The sequence below is a fragment of the Phascolarctos cinereus genome, unplaced genomic scaffold (assembly GCF_003287225.1).
Source record: "Phascolarctos cinereus isolate Bilbo 61053 unplaced genomic scaffold, phaCin_HiC Scaffold_4;HRSCAF=312, whole genome shotgun sequence".
Taxonomy (NCBI): Eukaryota; Metazoa; Chordata; class Mammalia; order Diprotodontia; family Phascolarctidae; genus Phascolarctos; species Phascolarctos cinereus.
Window position 1 is genome coordinate 248075001 of NW_027555847.1, and position 19115 is coordinate 248094115.

Here is a 19115-nt window from a genome sequence, read left to right on the forward strand (position 1 = left end):
GATGCTGTCATTATCCCCATTTTACAGTTGAAGAAACTGAGGCAGACAGAGGTTAAGTGAATTGCCCAAGGTCACGCAGTTAGTAAAACTCTGAGGCTGGATTTGAACACAGGTCTTTCTGACTCCAGACCCAGCACTCTATCCACTGAACCACCTACCTGACTCTTAGACTATTTGAACTGTAAGGTGGGGTTGGGTCAAGGCATTTGTGGTTCTCAAAAAGGGCATCAGCTTCAGCCTTTAAACCATTCAACCCATCAATAAATCATTTTTAAGCACCTGTGGTCCAGAAGACCTTGCCCCAGGTGTTGAAGATAAAAAAATATGAAGGACACCCTGCTCCCAAGGTGCTTATAATCTAACAGGTAACTTCAAAGAAGTTAGTCTTTATTTACTTAGTATGTAGGCAGCTATGTGGTGTAGTGGAGGAAGTACTGGCCTTGGAGTAAGGAAGACCTGAGTTCAGAGCCTCCTTCAGACACTAGCTGTGAGACCATGGGCAAGTCACTTAACTTCTGCCAGCCATAGTTTTTTCATCCAAAAAATAGGGATAAACAGCACCTTCTTCAGCTTTGAGAAAAAAGACACGTGGTTCCAGATTCTCTTCAGGGGGGCAGCTAGGTGGTGCAGTGGATAGAGACCGGCCCTGAAGTCAGGAGGACCTGAGTTCAAATCCAGCCTCAGACCAAACACTTGACACTTCCCAGCTGTGTGACCCTGGGCAAGTCACTTAACCCCAATTGCCTAAAAGAAAAAAAAAAGATTCTCTTCAGGGAGAAGCCCCTGAAAGGAGAGGAAAGCAATGGGAAGATGTCAATGTAAAAGTCTGGGACTTCCCCCATTGAGCTGAGCTATCTCACTTCTAGTAGGAGCGTTCATTCACTGGTATTGTCTGGTCTGTTGGCATTTGTATATATCTCATTCTGTACTTCTTGTCCATTATCTCTCTGTCAGAAGTCGGGAAGCACACTTTCCAGTGATACTGGTCTTCCAGAGTCACGGTTGGTCATTGCATTAATCAGACTTCTTAAGTCTTTCAAAATTGGTTTGCTCTATACAGGGTGGGGAAGGGCGGGGTGAGCATGCTTCCACATGGTCTCTGGTTATGTGTGTCCACATGGCTGAGGAGAATCTTGAGCCACGTGTCTTTTCTCTTAAAGCTGGAAGCCAGAAGCATGTACAGGGAGTATTGTTTTTCTTGCCTTCTCAATGGGTGGGGAAAGAAGGGATGAAGGGAGGGAGACAATTTGGAACTGAAAATAAAAATAAAATTGAATTTAAAAAATGAAAAAAAACCTTCTCCTTGACTAACAATATTTAGGGGGCAAATAGCTATAATTCTAGCCCAGTACCTCCTTTTCCTGAGGAAAGTAGTGTGATCAGCCTTTTGGTCCCAAACTCCTGCTTCCCTTCCAGGCAGGAATCAAAGTCTCACTTGGAGAAGGATGGGTGGAAGACATTCTAGAGGTATTTATTCATGCTTCCCAGCCACATCCAGACAGACCCATGTGGACACACATAACCTACATGGGCACAGCCCCTCCCCCCACCTTGCCTCCTCCTTCTCCCCAGCCTCCTCCTTGCCCCAAATAAAGAAAACCAATTTTGAAAGACTTTAAGAAGTCTGATTAATGCAATGACCAAACATGACTCCAGAGGACCAGTATCAACGGAAAGTGTGCTTCCCGACTTCTGACAGAGAAATAATAGACAAGAAATGCAGAATAAGACATATATTTTCAGACGTAGTCAATGTATGGATTTGTCTTGCTTCACTAGGTTTATTTGTTCTAAGAGAGGGGCTTAAATGTTTTTGGAGGGAGAAGGAAAGGATAGTAATATTGATGACCCCCCAAAAAAAAGAAAAAAGAAAGAAAAAAGAAAAGAATGTCATTAAAGTATTTAAAAATGCACAGAAGAGGAGGAAGGAAACAATCATTTATAAGTGCCTGCTATACTCTAGGCACTATGCTAATAGCTTCACAAATAATAATAACAGCAAACATTTACATCGTGCTTACTATGTGCAAGGCACTTTATAACTATTATCTCATTTGATCCTCACATCTACCCTGAGAGGTAAGTGCTATTATTATCCCCATTTTATGCAGTAATAAAATTGAGGCAGGCAGAAATTAAGTGACTTACCCAGGGTAACACACGTGGTGTCTGAAACCAGAGCTGAAATGCAGATTTTTTTTTCCTGGCCCAGAGCGCCACCTAGCCGCAACAGAAGAGAACAGAAAGTTCAAAGGAAGACCTAAGCAAGACAGTTTTGAGATTAATGAATTGAATTTTATATACTTAAAAATAATAAGCGCTATCTAAGAGATTCATGTTTTCATGTACAACCGTCTTTCCAGTCTTTGTATATGAAACTATTTGTGTTTGTTTTATGTTTGTCAAGTTCAAAATAACAGAAAAATAAAATATTTAAAGAAAAAATTCACACTTTTTAGGGAAAGACTTTGAAACAGGTTAGAAAATCCTGTTTCCAAATTTTTGGAATGCATAGCTATTAGAGTTTTTGATGGTGACACATCATTTTTGACATCAAAAGCTCAATATCTTGGTAATTGTGATGGCTTCACAGTACCATTAGCTAATCGCTATCTCAAGGTACAATACACGCTTGGGGAAAGCTCTGGCATTAACCATAGTGTATATAAATTTACATTTCGAGTAACCTTCTTGGTAATTTTGAATTTTTTTGGCTGACTTCTTGTCAGATCCAATTAGACAGTTATTATTTTTGCTGCATAATATCTCTGATGAAGAGCTCCTGCCAGGAGTAGAAGAGAAGGTGCTTGTTCACTTCTTTTGCATTATTAGCATTACTTTCCATCCACAGTTTCTTTACAGGAATCTTTTCTAGACTCTTGTCCATTTTGTGAGAGTCAGGTTAGTTAAAAATAGGTGATATAATTGCAAACTGCAATATGTTTAAAGTAAACAAAATGAGGGCACCATGGTCAACTCTTCCATCTGGTGGAACTTCTACATTTCCCTCAAAATATCTCATGAGCCATTCATGGTTTACTTTCTGATTTTTTTTTTAGGTTAAAATGAATAGGAATAGAAGGACTTATCTCATCACAGTGAATGATCTTGAACATCCCTTGGGGTTCCCACACCCAACTTTGGGGAACACTGCCCTTGGCAAGTCTCTTTTTTTAAAGGCAATTGGGGTTAAGTGACTTGCCCAGGGTCACACAGCTAATGTCAAGTGTTTGGTCTGAGGCTGTATTTGAACTCAGGATCTCCTGACTTCAGGGCCGGTGCTCTATCCACTGTGCCACCTAGCTGCCCCAACAAGTCTCTTAAACTATAAATTATAGAGTAAATGCTTGAGGAGTCTTCTCACTGCGAGTTCCCTAAAACCAACAAAATCACAAATTTTATTTTTTAAAAAGAGGATTTGCCTGGCCAATTACCACTTCTGTTATCTTGGACCAGCATAGCTAAGTAAAGAGAGGCCTGTCACCAGTAAACTGACCAATAGATCAGTGAATTCATTGGCCATGGCAGCCCATGAAATCAAGAAAAATACAAAATGGCCCTCAGGACTATGTCTTCCCCTTCCATGTCTGCTACAAGCCTGGCTTAGTGTCTGAAAAAGGGATACAGAGTTCTAAGAGTCACACAGTCTTTATGGACTCTAAACATAAATTTCACTGCTGGTACTCTAAATGTGAGAGCCTTATCCAATGGTGGTGGAAGTGAATCATATATCAACATCGCAATAAGAACCAAATGGATTTGCTGGGGTACAGGCCTTCTCCCTCTCCAATAAGGGGTTGTTCTCAGCTTTAGACCCATGCATGCAGACAGACTGGATCCAGTCCTGGAGCATTTTCATCAGGAGCAATGTAATGTAAGATATCTGCATTCTATGAGATGATGTTTCTTTTGCCTTTGGTCTCACAGTCAGGCCAACACAATCAATCCTTTTATTTGCTTCTGCAAGAAGGCAAAGAAGGCCAGCTACCATGAAGATATGTGCAGCTGTAATGAGGGTCTGATGCATGTGCAGACTCCCTCAGCTGGCTTGGTTGATGCAACCTCTCCTCAAGGAGGACAGTATGGATCTTTGCTTCTGGAAGAATCTGATGACATGTAAGAGAAGAGCCTTAGAGAGACTTGGGAGCAGGTGTAGACATCCCATAACTATTGCTGGTTGGCTGATGGCACGATGGAGAGACACTCTGCTTGGCTTCGGAAGCATTCAAAAAAGCCTGATTTAGATTTGTTAGCAGATTTAGAAAAGTGAGCTTCAGCGGGGTGGCACAGTGGATACAGAGCCAGGCCTGGAGTCAGAAAGACGAGTCTTTCTGAGTTCAAATCTAGCCTCAGACACTTACTAGCTATGTGATCCTGGGTAATTCACTTGACCCAATTTGCCTCAGTTTCCTCATCTGTCAACTGATCTGGAGAAGAAAATGGCAAGCTCTCCAGAAAACCTCAGATGGAGTCACAAAGAGTTGAAAACAACAGAATACCAACAACAAAATCTTCCTCTTTGACTCTCTTCAAGTCATTCTGTGATTTTGCTCACAATTGTTGAGAGCCCATGCTGTAAAGGGAAAGAAAGGCCTTAGGGCCTTCTTCCCTTGAGACCAGGTGATCCCTGAAAATGGGCCTCTATCCCTGGCCTTCTGTCTGTCCATTTGTTCTTTTCTATTCTAGGTGAAAGGAATGGAATCTCGTGACCCAGTGAGTTCAAAAGGCTTCAGGAGGGCACTCTGCCATCTTAGACTCTGGGTTTGAGAGCCGGGGAAGCAAACATTCATGTCGCAAAGAACAAAGAGCAATTTTTGTAAGTAAGAATTAGAACCAAGAGGAGGAACCACCAGAAAGAGGAAACAAAATACAACAAGAAAAAAATAGCAAATAGTATGCTTCAATCTGTATTCAAACTCCATAGTTCTTTCTTCTTTGTGGATAGCATTTTCCATCATGAGGCCTTTGGAGATGTCTTAGATCCTTGCATTGCTGAGAAGGGTTGTCTATCAACATTAGTCATTGAACAACGTGGCTGTTACTGTGTACAATGTTCTCCTGGTTCCGCTCACTTCACTCAGCATCAGTTCATTTAAGTCTTTCCAGGTTTTTCTGAAGTCTGCCTGCTCATTGTTTCTTTCTTTCTTTCTTTCTTTTTGAAATTAATTAATTTTTATTTATCAACAATCACTTCCATATGCTTTTGAGTTTAAAATTTTTCTCCCCCTTCCTCCCCACCACCCTACCCAGGACAGCCCACAATCTAATATAGGCTATACATATACATTCCTATTAAACATATTTTCACATTAGTGATGTTGTGAGTAAAAATTAGAACCAAGAGGAGGAACCACCAGAAAGAGGAAACAAAACACAACAGAAGAGAAAAAAATAGCAAATAGTATGTTTCGATCTGCATTCAAACCCCATAGTTCTTTCTTTGGACGTGGATAGCATTTCCCATTATGAGGATTTTGGAGATGTCTTAGATCCTTGAATTGCTGAGAAGGGCTAAGTCTATCAATATTAGTCATCGCACAACGTGGCTGTTACTGTGTACAATGTTCTCCTGGTTCTGCTCACTTCACTCAGCATCAGTCCACACAAGTCTTTCCAGGTTTTTCTGAAGTCAGCCTTTTCATCATTTCTTATAGCACAACAGCATTCCATTACATTTCTATACCACAACTTGTTCAGCCATTCCCCAATTGATGAGCATCTTCTCAATTTCCAGTTCTTGGCCATCACAAAAAGAGCTGCTATAAATATTTTTGAACATGTGGGTCCTTTTCCCATTTGCATGATCTCTTTGGGATACAGCCCTAGAAGTGCTATTGCTGGTTCTAAGGTATGCACATTTTTATAGCCCTTTGGGCATAGTTCCAAATTGCTCTCCAAAATGGTTGGGTCCTTTCCCAACTCCACCAACAATGCATTAGTGTTCCAATTTTCCCACATCTTCTCCAACATTTATCGTCCTGTTTTGTCATGTTGACCAATCTGATAGGTGTGATGTGGTACCTCAGAGTTGTTTTGATTTGCATTTCTTTAATCAATAGTGATTTAGATCATTTTTTTCGTAAGACTATAGATGACTTCAATTTCAAAGAGCAATTTTTGGAAGTCATCTTCAGGACTCTAGCCTAATGGAAGGATTCACATGGCACTCATGCTGCTTCTGGACATGAACATGGTGGGAGTGATACCATGCAAGAACTGAGTTATGAGACTCCTTCTCCCTGAGACTGAGGTAGTATAGGGGAGAGTATGACCTGAGGCATTGGAGGAAAAGTGTGTACTTTGTTCTAATTGTATCTTTGAAATAAATAGCCTTTTGTGAAAGCTATCCAATGAGTGATTAAAAGGAACTGGAGCATAGTCAAAATGTCCCTGACAATGGGGGCAGGGTATGTGTGGAACACAACCAGTGGGGTTCAAGGTGAAGAGACACATCAAACTTCAGGATCACCCCCTGGAACCCTGAGGGGAGATACAGCAAGCCTGGCCCTGAGAAAGTGGAACCGGAGGGAAATTTGTTCCATGTAAGTCTTATCTGGCCTAAAGTTGGGCCCTTAACACTAGTAGGAACCCTTGGAAAGACTCTCTACCCAGGACTTAAAATTTTAGATATCGTAGTTTGCTATATCTTAGAGAAATTGGCAAATATGTGTGTATTGCTGTTCTTCAGTAGTTTTCAGTCATGTCTGACTCATCATGATCTCATTTGGGGTTTTCTTGGCAAAGATACTGGAGATATTTCACCAGCTCATTTTACAGATGAGGAAACTGAGGAAAACAGGATGAAGTGACTTGCCTAGGGTCACACAGCAAGTAAATGTCTGGATGATTAATTTTCCTGACTCCAGGCCTGGTACTTTATCCACTGTGCCCACCTACCTGCCCTATGTGTGTGTTTACGTACTTACATATGTAGATGAATGTGTGTATGTGTATATATATGTGGTGTGTGTGGTATGTGTATACATATGTATATATAACTATCATCATAGTTAGTTTTCCAGTTAGTGTTCCCTTACAAAGTGGTTTCATTGAGGCAATTTTGCAGACTGTTGCATCTGTCGATTTGTTGAATGTTTAAGGACTACGACTTGCCATTTAATGGACTCCTGTATGAGTACTGATGTTGAATTAAACTAATATGGGAAATACAGAGTTTGTATTATTAGAATGATAGTGCCAGCCTGGCCCTGAGAGACTGGGGCCAGAGCATCCTATTATACAGCTAATGTACATGTCATCATCTATTGCAGAGGAAGATGAAGCAGAGATATTCTCCAAAGAACCTAAGATTTGATACATTTTCAGATTGGCAGATTTAGGCTCTACGTAAGGAAGACATTTCTAACAATTAGGCCATCTAAAAGTAGAATGTGTCGCCTTCACTAAAAGCCATGTAATGGAAGCCAGATGAACTCTTGGGGGTGTTGTAGAGAGCATTCTTGTTCAGGCACAGGCTGGGCTAGCCTCCTGACAACTGAGATTTTGTGAATGGCCTCCAAGCAAGTCAATATATATAGATGATGTTGTCATTCAGTCGTTTTTCAATCATGTCTGACTCTTCATGACCCCGTTTCGGGTTTTCTTGGCAGAGATACTGGAGTAGTTTGCCATTTCCTTCTCCAGTTCATTTGACAGAGAGTTAAGTGACTTGTCCAGGGTCACTCAGCTAGTGTCTGAGACCACATTTGAACTCAGGTCCTCCTGACTTCAGCCCCAGTGCTCTATCCACTGCTCTCCTTAGCTGCCCACAGATAGATGATAGATAAATAAATAGATTAGATGAATGGATGGATGGATAGTTGGATGAATATGAAGATACTTGGTAACTTCAACGAAAAGTTGGGCAGAGAAGATGGCAAAAAAATGTGCTGAAGAACATTACTCAGGATTAAGAAATCAAGCTTCTCACTTATATGTCATGAATGTATCCTTTTTTAAAAAATCTGAACTTAAACATCAAATAAAATGGGCATTTCCTTGAATACTTTGTTGAGGAAGAGAGTTGAAAGGCCTTGGGTATAGCATGCATCAAACTTTAATATCACAAAAATGAAAGTAGAGTCAGTCATGGTGGTAACATGCCTGTAATGTGGGCTGGGGAGGTGAGGAAAAGGGGACTGAGGTTGGTGGATTGCTTGAGCTCTGCAGTTCTGAGCTACCATAGGACTAAAGCTAATGGAGTGTCTGTACCAAGTCCAGCAGCAATCCTCCTGGGAGTGTGTGGCCACTTATAGCTGTCTAAGAAGAAGAGACCAGGCCAAGGCTGGAAATGGAGAGGGTCGATATTAGGATCAGGTCTGTGAGTGGCTGAAGTACTTCTAGCCTTGATGAAATAGGGAGGCTCAATCACAAAAAAAAAAGAAAAGAAAAGAAAAGAGAAAAGAAAAGAAAAAAGAAAAAGGCAAGGGGACAGAAACAGAGAGAGGGGAAGGAAAGGGACTGAAAGGAAAATGGCTTTATCAACAGAGAGGAAACAACTCATACCTGAAGTGGGAATCATTTCAGAATCCACTGTCAATGTGTAGTCACGACATTAGTTCGTTCAAACCATACCAAATTAGAAGACAGGATAAAGACTAGAAAAAGATACTGTGCAATATACTGTGCAATTAAAAGAGCTCCAACCTGACGTATTCAAGCAAACTATTGATGCTAAGACAAATTTGAAATGGATAAGGGAAAAATAATTAACTGGAGAAAAATAGTTGTCACAGTGACCCAAAGAATCCCCAAACTCCTTTAGCCTGCAAATAGTTGATTTCCTCACCAAGTGCAGAGACCTAAGGACAACATTGGCTTAGAATATAAACTCATATACAAAATGTTACGGAGAAAAGGTGGTGGGAGATTGTGAGCGGTATCATTTCACAAACATTGAAGAGTGGTAGAGGAAAATGAATGCAGAATTGTGGCTTGAGACCCACTGAAGACAAATAGTATTATCTAGCATTTACATAATGCTTTAAGGTTTGAAAAACATTTTACATGTTATCTTGTTTGATCTTCAAAACAACCCTGTGTGGTAGGTACCATTATAATCCTCGTTTTATAGATGAAGAAACTGAGTCTGAGAAGGGTCAAGTGATTTACCCAGAGTCAAACAACTAGTGTCTGAAGCAGAATTTGACTCGGGTCTTTTCAACTCCTGGTATGGCATTCTATCTAGTACTCCATCTAGCTTCCCTCACATGTGTCCTCTTGGGCACTCCTGGCCCTACTGAGAGTCTCTGCCACACTCAAACTACCAAGCCTGGCTTGGGCTCTTAGTACTGGACTCTCCTGGTCTGCCTCAGTCTGCTGCTCCTGAGACTGGACACTGACACCGGGGGGTGAAGTCCTGGCCAGTTCTGCTACAATGACACCTCCTCCCACATGGTCCACATCCAGCCACGTTGGCAAACTATGTGTCTGTGTCCATCCCTCTGAATCTATTTGCAATTGATATCTTCTTGGTATAATTTTCACGTGTAATTTTTCCTGGACAGATCTCCCCTACTGTAGACTCCCTGAAGACAGTGTCTTGTAAGATCCTTTTTCCTGCTCTATTAGTCCCCTGCCCAACCTCCCCACCAGATACAGCACTTAGTGGCTCACTAAGTGTTACTAAGGGACAGCTAGGGGGTTCAGTGGATAGAGCTCTGGGCCTGAAGTCAAGAAGACTCATTTTTCCAAGTTCAAATCTGCCTTAGACAGTAACTAGCTGTGTGACCCTGGGCAAGTCACTTCACCCTATTTTCCTCTGTTTCCTCATCTGTCAAACGAACTGGAGAAATGGCAAACCACTCCAGTATCTTTGCCAAGAAAACCCCAAATGGGGTCATGAAGAGTTGGACAGCACTGAAATGACTGAACAATAAATGTTGACAGATGTAGCTGCAAGGTACATGTGTGAGTGCATTTGCCTGTGAATGAGAAGTGGGGTGAAGGAGAAAGCTTGGGACGTGAAGTCAAAACCTAGCTCTGCCACTCACTACCTGTTTGATTTTGGTTAACTGCTTAATCTTTGCAGGGCTCAATTCCCTCACCTGTGAAATGGGGGGTTTGGGCTAGATTAACTTTGAGATCTCTTTCAGCTAATCTCTGCTCCCCTGATCCCACATGTGTGCATGCACATATGTGTGGCCTCCACTACCCCAAAGAGGAAAAGTCCAGGGTCTGGAATTCAATACCTGCCTCAATCTGGCAGTGCAGTTTCAAATCCTAACTCTAATGCTTACTAGCTCTGTGACCTCCTCTTCCCTTGGACTCATTTTCCCCATCTGAAAAGTGGAGATATTTGCATTGGCTACCTCACAGGGTCGAGAATGTGGAGTGAGCCAGCAGAGTCAACTTGGCTTTACCTCCTTGTCCTTCTCATTCTCCCTTTCAAGAAGGGTAACGGCGAGAAGCAGGAAGGCATGTGCACAGTATGTTCACTGGCAGGAAAGTCTTCATTTACTGGAGCCTGTGTGTAGAAGGCCCAGAGTCCAAAGGCACCAAATAAGGGCTCGACCTTCTAATCCTTTCCTTCTAATAAGACCTTTCCCTAGCTCCCCGGAACACAACCTTTCTAGTCCGGGACGGTCCTCACTATCCCTCCACCCGCAGTCCTCGTTCTGGCCCCTGCATCTTTGTATTCTCTTTTCCTTTTCACCAATTCAAATTCTAACCCTTCAAGGGACCACTCAAATCTCACCTCATCATAGAATCTTCTTTGATAACCTCAGCTCATACTGATCGTCCTCTTTTCTGTGGCACGTAACGCATTACCCGTTTTGGACCTTAATGTTTTTCAGTGCCAGATTCTACACTGCCCTATCTGATGCATGTATGTGCCATAGTCCTAATTTCTGTCAGTTCGAGTCTGATACCTCTCCCCCCACTCCAACTCTGAACCCATCTCCTTATCTTTAAAATGAGGGGGTTGGATGACTAGCAAGGTTCTCAACCTGGGGTGTGTGAACTTATAAACAAATTCTTTTTGATAACTACATTTCAATATAATTGGTTTCCTTTGTTATTTTACGTACTTAAAAACATTAGTCTAAAAAGTGTGTCTATGGCACAAAAAAGAACTCCAGGACTAGATCTTTAACTACTTCTATCTCCAAATCCTGAGTGTGATGGAAGGTCAAAACCCCATTTTGTTTCGTACTGGTACTGCCCTGCGGGTTAGTGTTTAAATATTACGGATAGACCTTTAGCTCTGGAAAAACCATCTTATATTTTGACTTTCCTTGGCTTCCAACTAAAGGGGATGTTAAGAGTTAAGAGACCTCAAAGTTAAGTGAAGAGGGGGATTATGAGATAGATGCCTCTATCCAAAGAAAAACCACACCGTACAACAGGCCAGTGCTTCCTGCTTTTATTACGTTAAATGTAACATTTTATACAAACGGTGGGGGGCCCAGCTAAAATTCTCAGAATTAACTAGAATGACAAGCTGCCCCATATCCAACAGGCATCCCCTTAGCCCCAGTGCATCTCTGGGTCTTGCACTGTATAGCTCTGTAACAAACTATACTTCTATGAAATATTAAAGAAAATAAATATTGCCACTTTTGTAATAAAGTTCTTTTCAAAGACTGCACCCATCCCTCCCCTGCTCCTCTCAGTAAGTGCCCAGCTATAAGAAAAGGGCTCATCAAAAGGAAGTTCCCAAGACAGGAGGGGAAGTAGCATTTGACATTTCAAACAAGGTCAAGATGACAGCAAGATTAAATTCCTCACAGTACAACCTGAAAGTTGACATTTTCTCCACCCATGGCACAAGGCCTGGGGAAAACTGGCTGTCAGGCTGTCTGCAGGGGCCCCAGAAGCCACCTGCTTGAGGACCTCCAGGTCAGTGCTGGACATGACCCTCCCACCCATTTGTGGGGTCCTTCCCTAGTCAAACCCTCAAGCCCTTTCCAACAGTCTGGATTTTTACAGTGGTTTGTTTACTCAGCTGGAATTAAAAATACCTAGATTTTACCATAAGGTTGAGCTGGGGGAGGGGAGGATGGGAAGACTCAAGAGATCAAAAGGGAGAAGTGGGATGTGTATCTCAGTACCATTGCCCCCTTCTGTGTTCTCTAGAGGTGACTGAAGCCAAGGTTTTCAACGGTTCTGTTAATCCCAAATCACACACACAACTGTAATCACCGACGCTTCTAGACAGAGCCTTTAATTCTCCATTTTCTTCCTTACGGGTCTGGTAAAGCCCAGGTCTCAAGCCTGACTCAGTCCTGATATTCACTGCCAACACTCTTATTATCAATGAGTCAAGGTTGCTTAGAAAATCTTTCCTCTGCTTTCTAAGACAGTTTCGCTTAAGAAGAGGCCAGACAAATGGACTCGCTTGTTTCAAATCCTTTTCATTCTGCAGGGTTCCCCTTTGCCGCTGCAGTCGATATGCTGGGAAACAAGGGCCTATGCCATCACCCCACTACCTTGTACACACAGCCAGGGAGCCCAGGGGAAGTTGTGGGCATGCTATCCTAGGCTCTGCCTCTATTATGAGCTCCCTCAAGCTGGTTTTTGATAATACCTAAGCGAACTGTCTATTAATACCCTAGAAGCTAGCAGGAGACTGAGAAGTAGGAGGCCTTGTGAGCTGAAACACAAAAGTTAATTCTGTGCTTATAAGGGTCTGACTGAATTCATAAAATTCAAATTCCCAGTTGTATTAATAACCCCATTGCTGCACCCTTCCCCCTTCAATTCAAGTCAACATATATTAGCTCCTACTTGTGCCACTCAAAGAGTCCACAGGGAAGACACTACACTAGGGTCCCTGCTTGTCCAGATCTCATACCTTTCCACACCACATAGTCAAACATTCCTGTCTCTGGTTTATCCAAGAGACACTTAAGGTACCTTGGGGCAGGGAAACCTTCTTCCTAAAAAGAGATAGACCAATATTCTCTCCATCCCTTCACTTTAGCACTTCAGATCCACTAAATAAAGAATGCAGATGAAGAACAGGATCTGTCAGACCCAAATACAAATCAAGTGATCAAGACCCATCTGGCCACCTACCAAGTCGGCCCTCAGCTTTTCTAGAGAAAACTCCAAGCCTTGTGGTCTGTTTGAAAAGGCCTCCCCCTCCAGCCAAACAGCTACCTGTCTGACCCAGGTAGCTTCAGAGAATAGTCTGCAGCATGGTGATGCCTAGTACTCAATTTGGAAGAGGAAGATCCCCAGAACAATCAGTTATTTTTCCTTACCTCTTCTATCAGGGAAAGTGAGAAAGTGGTAACAGTCTGCCACTTAGAAGGCTACCATAGGACCCCAGACCTAGGTAACTAAAGAATGGATAAACATCACTATGATATAATCTGCAGTTGGCAAGTCACCAATAAGGGTCATCTGGGGCCCTGATGGATACAGAAGGATGCTATTATTTTCTGAGGGTGGTGTATGTGTCATGGGGCAATGGATTTACATAGAGATGGCTCACTACCTACCCTAAACCTGCCTGGATTTTGTAAGCCTTTCAAGAGACAAAGTGCTCCCTCAGGACTACCTCTGCCTAGGTCAGGATTCAATCTACCTAAACAATATCTTCTCTTTCCTTCAGTGAAGCAGACTACTTAGACACTACCAACTAACTTGTCCTGGGAGAAAGGATCCTTGTCAGCTACATGTAGGCAGTATGGTTCCACCCTCACAAACTGACAGGGAACAACAGATCCCTTTTTCAAAAAGGGACATGGTAGAGAAGGGGAACTTAACAAAATAAAGTCACTCTTTAGGACAGCATCAGACAATATGTTTCAAAATATATTAGATTTTGTTTTTATTGTAGAGCACACAGATCATAGCAAAGTGCCAAACACACAAAACTACAAATAATTTTTTGGGGAAAAAAGCTGTAAAAAAAATAAAGCTGCAACTGCTTTAGTACTTAAATCCAGATTCAAGGAATCAAAATCTGAGAAGTTTTTTTTTTTAAATTTATATTTCAAAAGAGGGTTCTAAATTTATCACTAGACCCCAAACCTCCAGAGCCTTCAAGGCCTCAGACAAGCTAAGTCAACAGGACAGAACAGAGAGAAGGATCAGGTGGGAAAACAAAGTTAAGGTCTTAGCAGCAGGAGTCAGGTTTCTCCTGAGTCATCTTTATGGCCAATGGAGCCCTGTTTCTACTAAGAATTCCTAGCAGTTCAAAAGGAATAGGACTTCAGTTTTAATAGGCCTGACTCGCTGAAAGTTGCTTAAGTTTTTTTGTTAAATTTAAAAAATGTTTTAAAAAAGGTTCTTCCCATTACTCACAACTCTCACAACCCTCCCAAGAAACTGACAAAGGAAATAATCCAGGGGGAAATATAAATTTCCATCAGAGCCAACTCTTTTCTCATCTCTCCTCATGGCCACCACTAAACCATGAGAACCTGTGGAAATTCCCCTTTCTATAAGAATTAAAAGACTAAAAGAAGAGAGAAAAAAGAGAATTTTCAAAAGCTGATACCCTCTGAAGTCCTTGTCTTAAGGGGAGGGGGTAGAGAAGGAGGCACCTTCTCTAAAGGGGACCTAGAAAACAGACTGCCAAATGTTGAACATGTAACACGGAGACCTCTCCCAGCCTAGGTCCTCATCAGGAAAGAAGGGAAAGGATGAAGACAAAAAAGATTAGACAAAAACCCACCACACACCATGACACTTTTCCATATTCCAAACCCTAGACCTGGAAGGACATCAGTCCTCCTTGCTAGAAAAATTTCTAAAACCGACCAAAACATGAGAAGACTCTAACTTATCCAAATATTCACACATATGTCCAAATGCATGAAAGGAGATACCTATGAACAAAATCATGCTATTTAAGCGAAGGGCTCTGTTCCAGTACCACCTTCCCCCCACCTTTTTCTTGGGCTGCTGGGAATGGTCAAGAACTGGCTGAGAAAGTATGACAACTGCACATCTGGGAGAAAACAGAACTTGGTGCAGTGGCCATATAAGCTGTCAGCTAGATGATCTAAGCAACTTGGAAATCTGTTGCAGGAAGAACAATTTGCAAACTTCAAGATTCCAGTTACCAAATGGCAGGTTAGAGAAAAGAATCAACAGGAGACTTAGGGCTTAGCAAGCCCTACTCTAAAGTTGGTAAAGCATGAAGAGGCCATGACCAAGTTTCAACTCTAGGGGGTCAAACAATATATTTAGAACGTTTAAAAAAATTTACAATTAAAGCAAAAGGACTAATTTCTTGAATCTTCAGCAGTGAAACAGTAAAACATTTTTGGTGTTTTAAATAAACACAGCCTAGCACAGCTTGAACTTTATATGTTTGGTTAGGGCAAAGTGCCCATCTGACTGACCAGGTGGTAACCAACGCTCCCCAGCAACAAAGATGCCTCAATATCATTTCCATTCAGGAAAATAAGTGAACCAAAAAAAAAAAAATCCGGATCCTGTCCCAGTTCCTTTCTTCAGCCCTAAAATGAAGGAAAAAACTCTTAAAAAAAAAAAGCTATGAGAAACAGCCAAAGAAAGTTTTCACAGAAGAGAGGCTGGTTTCTGCAGCTTGAGTCTTTTTGCTCATTTCTCAGTGTCTCCTCATCTTCACTTTTCGGGCTGGGCTCCCATCATCCTCTCCGCAGTACTCTGTGTACTCATAAGACTTTCGCCAATAGTTCTCAGAGCTGAAGCTGCTCCTCCTCCTGTGTTTTGGTAAGAGGACAGAACGCCGGTTCTCTTCCTTGTCCATTTCTAAAATTCGTGGCCTGTAGGGGTAGAAAAAAAGGAAGAATTACAGGTAGGGGGCAAGAAAAATACTTTGGAGTTGGTATCATATGGCAGAAAGGATACTGAATAGGAGTGAGATCTGGCCTACAACTAGCAGCATCACTTTGAGAAAGTCACTTACCCTCTGAGTTTTTTATTTCTAAAATGTGGGAGCTGAATCAGATGATCTATCCTAGGCCATGTCCAGTTCTAAATCTATGACCCTTTTCCTTCTCTAGGCCCAAGTTTTTCCATTTGAGAAATAAGGGTTAGATTACAGCTGATTAACGGCTCCTTTTAGTCCAAAAACTCTGTAAAATACCAAATTTCAGAGATGTGATGTGATTCTGCTGAAAGGCAGAAGAGTATAGTGGGAACAGCCCTGGATTTGGAATGAAGACTGGCTCTGTCACCTGCTATAAGGAAAGCTGAAATTTTCTATACAAATGTAAGCAGAGAGATATTTTCCCTAATAAGCAATAAAAGTTATCTTAGTTACATTTTCTCCAGAAACTATACATAAGGCCAGAGTTGAATACCAAGCTGTTTGAGAACCATGTCTCTCAGTTTGCCTAAAACCAAACAGAAATGGTGAAGTCAGGAACATTAGCATGCGTCCCGCTGTAATCCCTTACTATATAAGAAGTGCTAGGTGGTGGGGTAGATAAGAGTGCTGGTCTTGGAGTCAGGATTGCTGTTGTTCAGTCTGACTCTTCATGACCCTGTAGACCATAGCACATCAATACTGTCCATGAGGTTTTCTTGGCAAAGATACTGGAGTGGGTTTGCCATTTCTTTCTCTGTGGACCAAGGCAAACAGAAGTGAACTGATTTGCCCAGTGTCACACAGCTAGTAAGTGTCTGAGGCCACATTTGAACTCAGGTCTTTCTGACCCCAGGCCTATACCACTATCCAGTGAGCTACCTTGGTGCCTCTTTGGAGTGAGGATACTTGGGTTCAAATCTGGCCTCAGACACTTACTAGCTATATGACACTGGGCAAATCATCAATCTCTCTCAGTCTCAGTTTCCTCATCTACCTACCTCCCAATGTTGCTGCAAGGATCAAAAGAGATAACACATGCAAAGCACTTGGCAAACATTAAAATGCTATGTGAATGCTAGCTATTATTATTACTATTATTACAAAATCTCCTTTGCTGGGTCTAGAGAGAAAATATGAAGTAAATTATGCTATTTCAGGTAATCGGCGATAAAGCCCCAACTCAGTTCATACCTATGAGCAGCATCCGGATCTGCTTTTCGGTGGGACCGCTTTGGTTTTAGGATCTGGTCCCTGTTGCTTCCTGACAGACGATCAGAAGTGTAACCAGGGGGTAACACAGAGTTACCCAGGGACTTTGTTTCCAATCGTGGGGCATCAAGTCTCGTCCTACAAATGAAACACAAAGCGTTACCAACAAGATTCTTTGAAAGTAGATCTGCCAGAAAAACCTGGGAAGACTTATATGAACTGATACAAAATGAAATGAGCAAAACTAGGAGAACACTGTACACAGTAACAGCAGTGTTACATTACTGTGAATGACTTAGCTATTCTCAGCAGCACAATGATCCAAGACAATTCCAAAGGACTTATGGTGAAAAACGCTATCCACCTCCAGAGAGGGAACTGATGGAGTCTGAATGCACATCAAAGCATACTTTTCAAACATTAGTTTTCTTGTTTTTGTTTTTTGGGCTGTGTTGTCTTTGCAACATGGCTAATGTGGAAATATGTTTTGCATGACTTCACATATATAATCTATATCAAATCCCTTGCTTTCTCAAGGAGGAGGGAGGTGAGAAAGGGGATTTGGAACTGAAAAGTTAAAAAAAAAAGAATGTTAAACATTTTTAATATATGATTGAGAAAAAAAGAAACTTTTAGCAGAGAAAGAAAAAAAAACCCAAAGTACATCTGCTCTTCTAAACCACTGGATGCCTAAAATTCACTGTGATTTCACTGCTAGAAAATAAAATGTCAAGGGCTACAGAGTTCTGGAGCCAAACACAAAGTCTTCCAGAGAGGCAGGAATCTATCTAATTCAAAAGGTCAACAGTCTGTAGAGGTGATACCAAACTCCAGGAAAAAAAAGGGACTAAATATATATACTTGTACTATGTACTGCTAGTGCCTGTTACCTGTGAGTGCAAACCTGACCTCAGACATTTACTAGCTGTGCGACCCTGGGCAAGTCACTTAACAATATGTCTCAGCTTCCTCATCTGTAAAATAAGGATAATAATAGCAGCTACCTCCCAAGGTCGTCGAGAGGATCAAATGAGAAAATATTTGTAAAGTACTTTTGCACAGTGCCTGGCACATACCTAACAAATACTTATTCTCTCCTTTTTCTCTTTCCTTCCCTCCCTGTTGTCCCCTCAGCTGATGACTTTGGTACTATGACCTTCAGATACTTGAAAACACATAGCTAACTTGCACACTGAAGAGCTGGAGAAGAGAAGAAGCCCCAAAGTATGACAATAAAGTCTCATTTCCTTAAAGACCCCCCAAAATAATACATCCAAATGAAAGTTGTTTTTAGAAGGCAACACTTATTCCAACAACGTTGCCACTGCTCACAGTATGCTTGGAACTCCTCCCTGCAACAGCTTTTGGAGAAAATACGAGCCATACAGGAAAACCAGCTATTATTTTAGCTGCCATTGTTTTTGACATAAAAAAGTTATCTCCTAAGCCTAATCATTCACTGGCATTTGTTTATTTCCAAAACAATTTTTTAAAAAAATCTACCCTTGAAAGGAAAAAGATCTGTCTTCATTAAAGCTATTTATTCCAAAGGCTCTAAAGGCATTTTCTAATAAGAGTGATAGACATATTTTGAGCAACAGCTTATGAAGTTTGTACCTCTGAAGAAGGGAAGTTAGTAGGGAGGGGAAAAAAAAGGGCGTTCCAGGTGAAAGAAGGCAAGAGGGAGACATGGTTAAAAAAAAAAAGGCCCAGGATGTAGCTGAATAAGGAAAAGGGTCAGCAACTCTTAAAGCCCATGAACTAAAAGTTTTGCTCTGATTCAAGAGCCAATGTCAATATCACAGGGCTTTGAAAAAGTGAGCAAAAGGGTCAGAACATATCTTGAAGAATGTTTACAACTACCCAAAAGTATGGAGGAGGAAGACACTGGAAACATTATTTTACTACACTGTTTCCCCAGTTTTCCCAGCAGTTCTTATCTGATAGGGAGTGCTTTCCTAAGTAATTTAAATGGTCTGATTTATTGAACCCTGGATTACTGAGTTTAATTATTTCTGATTCTTCCTTGTCTGTGTTCCATTGATGTGCTTTTCTATTATTTAACCAGCACCAAATGGTTTTGCAGACTACTGATTTATAATGTGGTGTGAGGTCTGGATGTGCTATTTCCCCTTTACTCTTATTTTTTTTC

At 41.5% G+C, this 19115-nt stretch overlaps 1 protein-coding gene across 1 annotated transcript in view; it reads right to left on the minus strand.

The window, feature by feature from the left end:
* Nucleotides 1-11350: 11350 nt before the first annotated feature.
* The window catches only part of ALKBH5 (alkB homolog 5, RNA demethylase), a 35147-nt gene continuing 27382 nt past the window's right edge, over nucleotides 11351-19115 (minus strand). Inside the window, exons 3-4 of the mRNA XM_020967358.2 lie at nucleotides 16946-17101; nucleotides 11351-15707 (exon numbers count right to left, since the gene is read on the minus strand). Of these exons, the coding sequence (XP_020823017.1) occupies nucleotides 15530-15707; nucleotides 16946-17101 (334 nt within the window). The 3' untranslated portion in view covers nucleotides 11351-15529. The remainder of the gene's footprint in view (nucleotides 15708-16945; nucleotides 17102-19115) is intronic.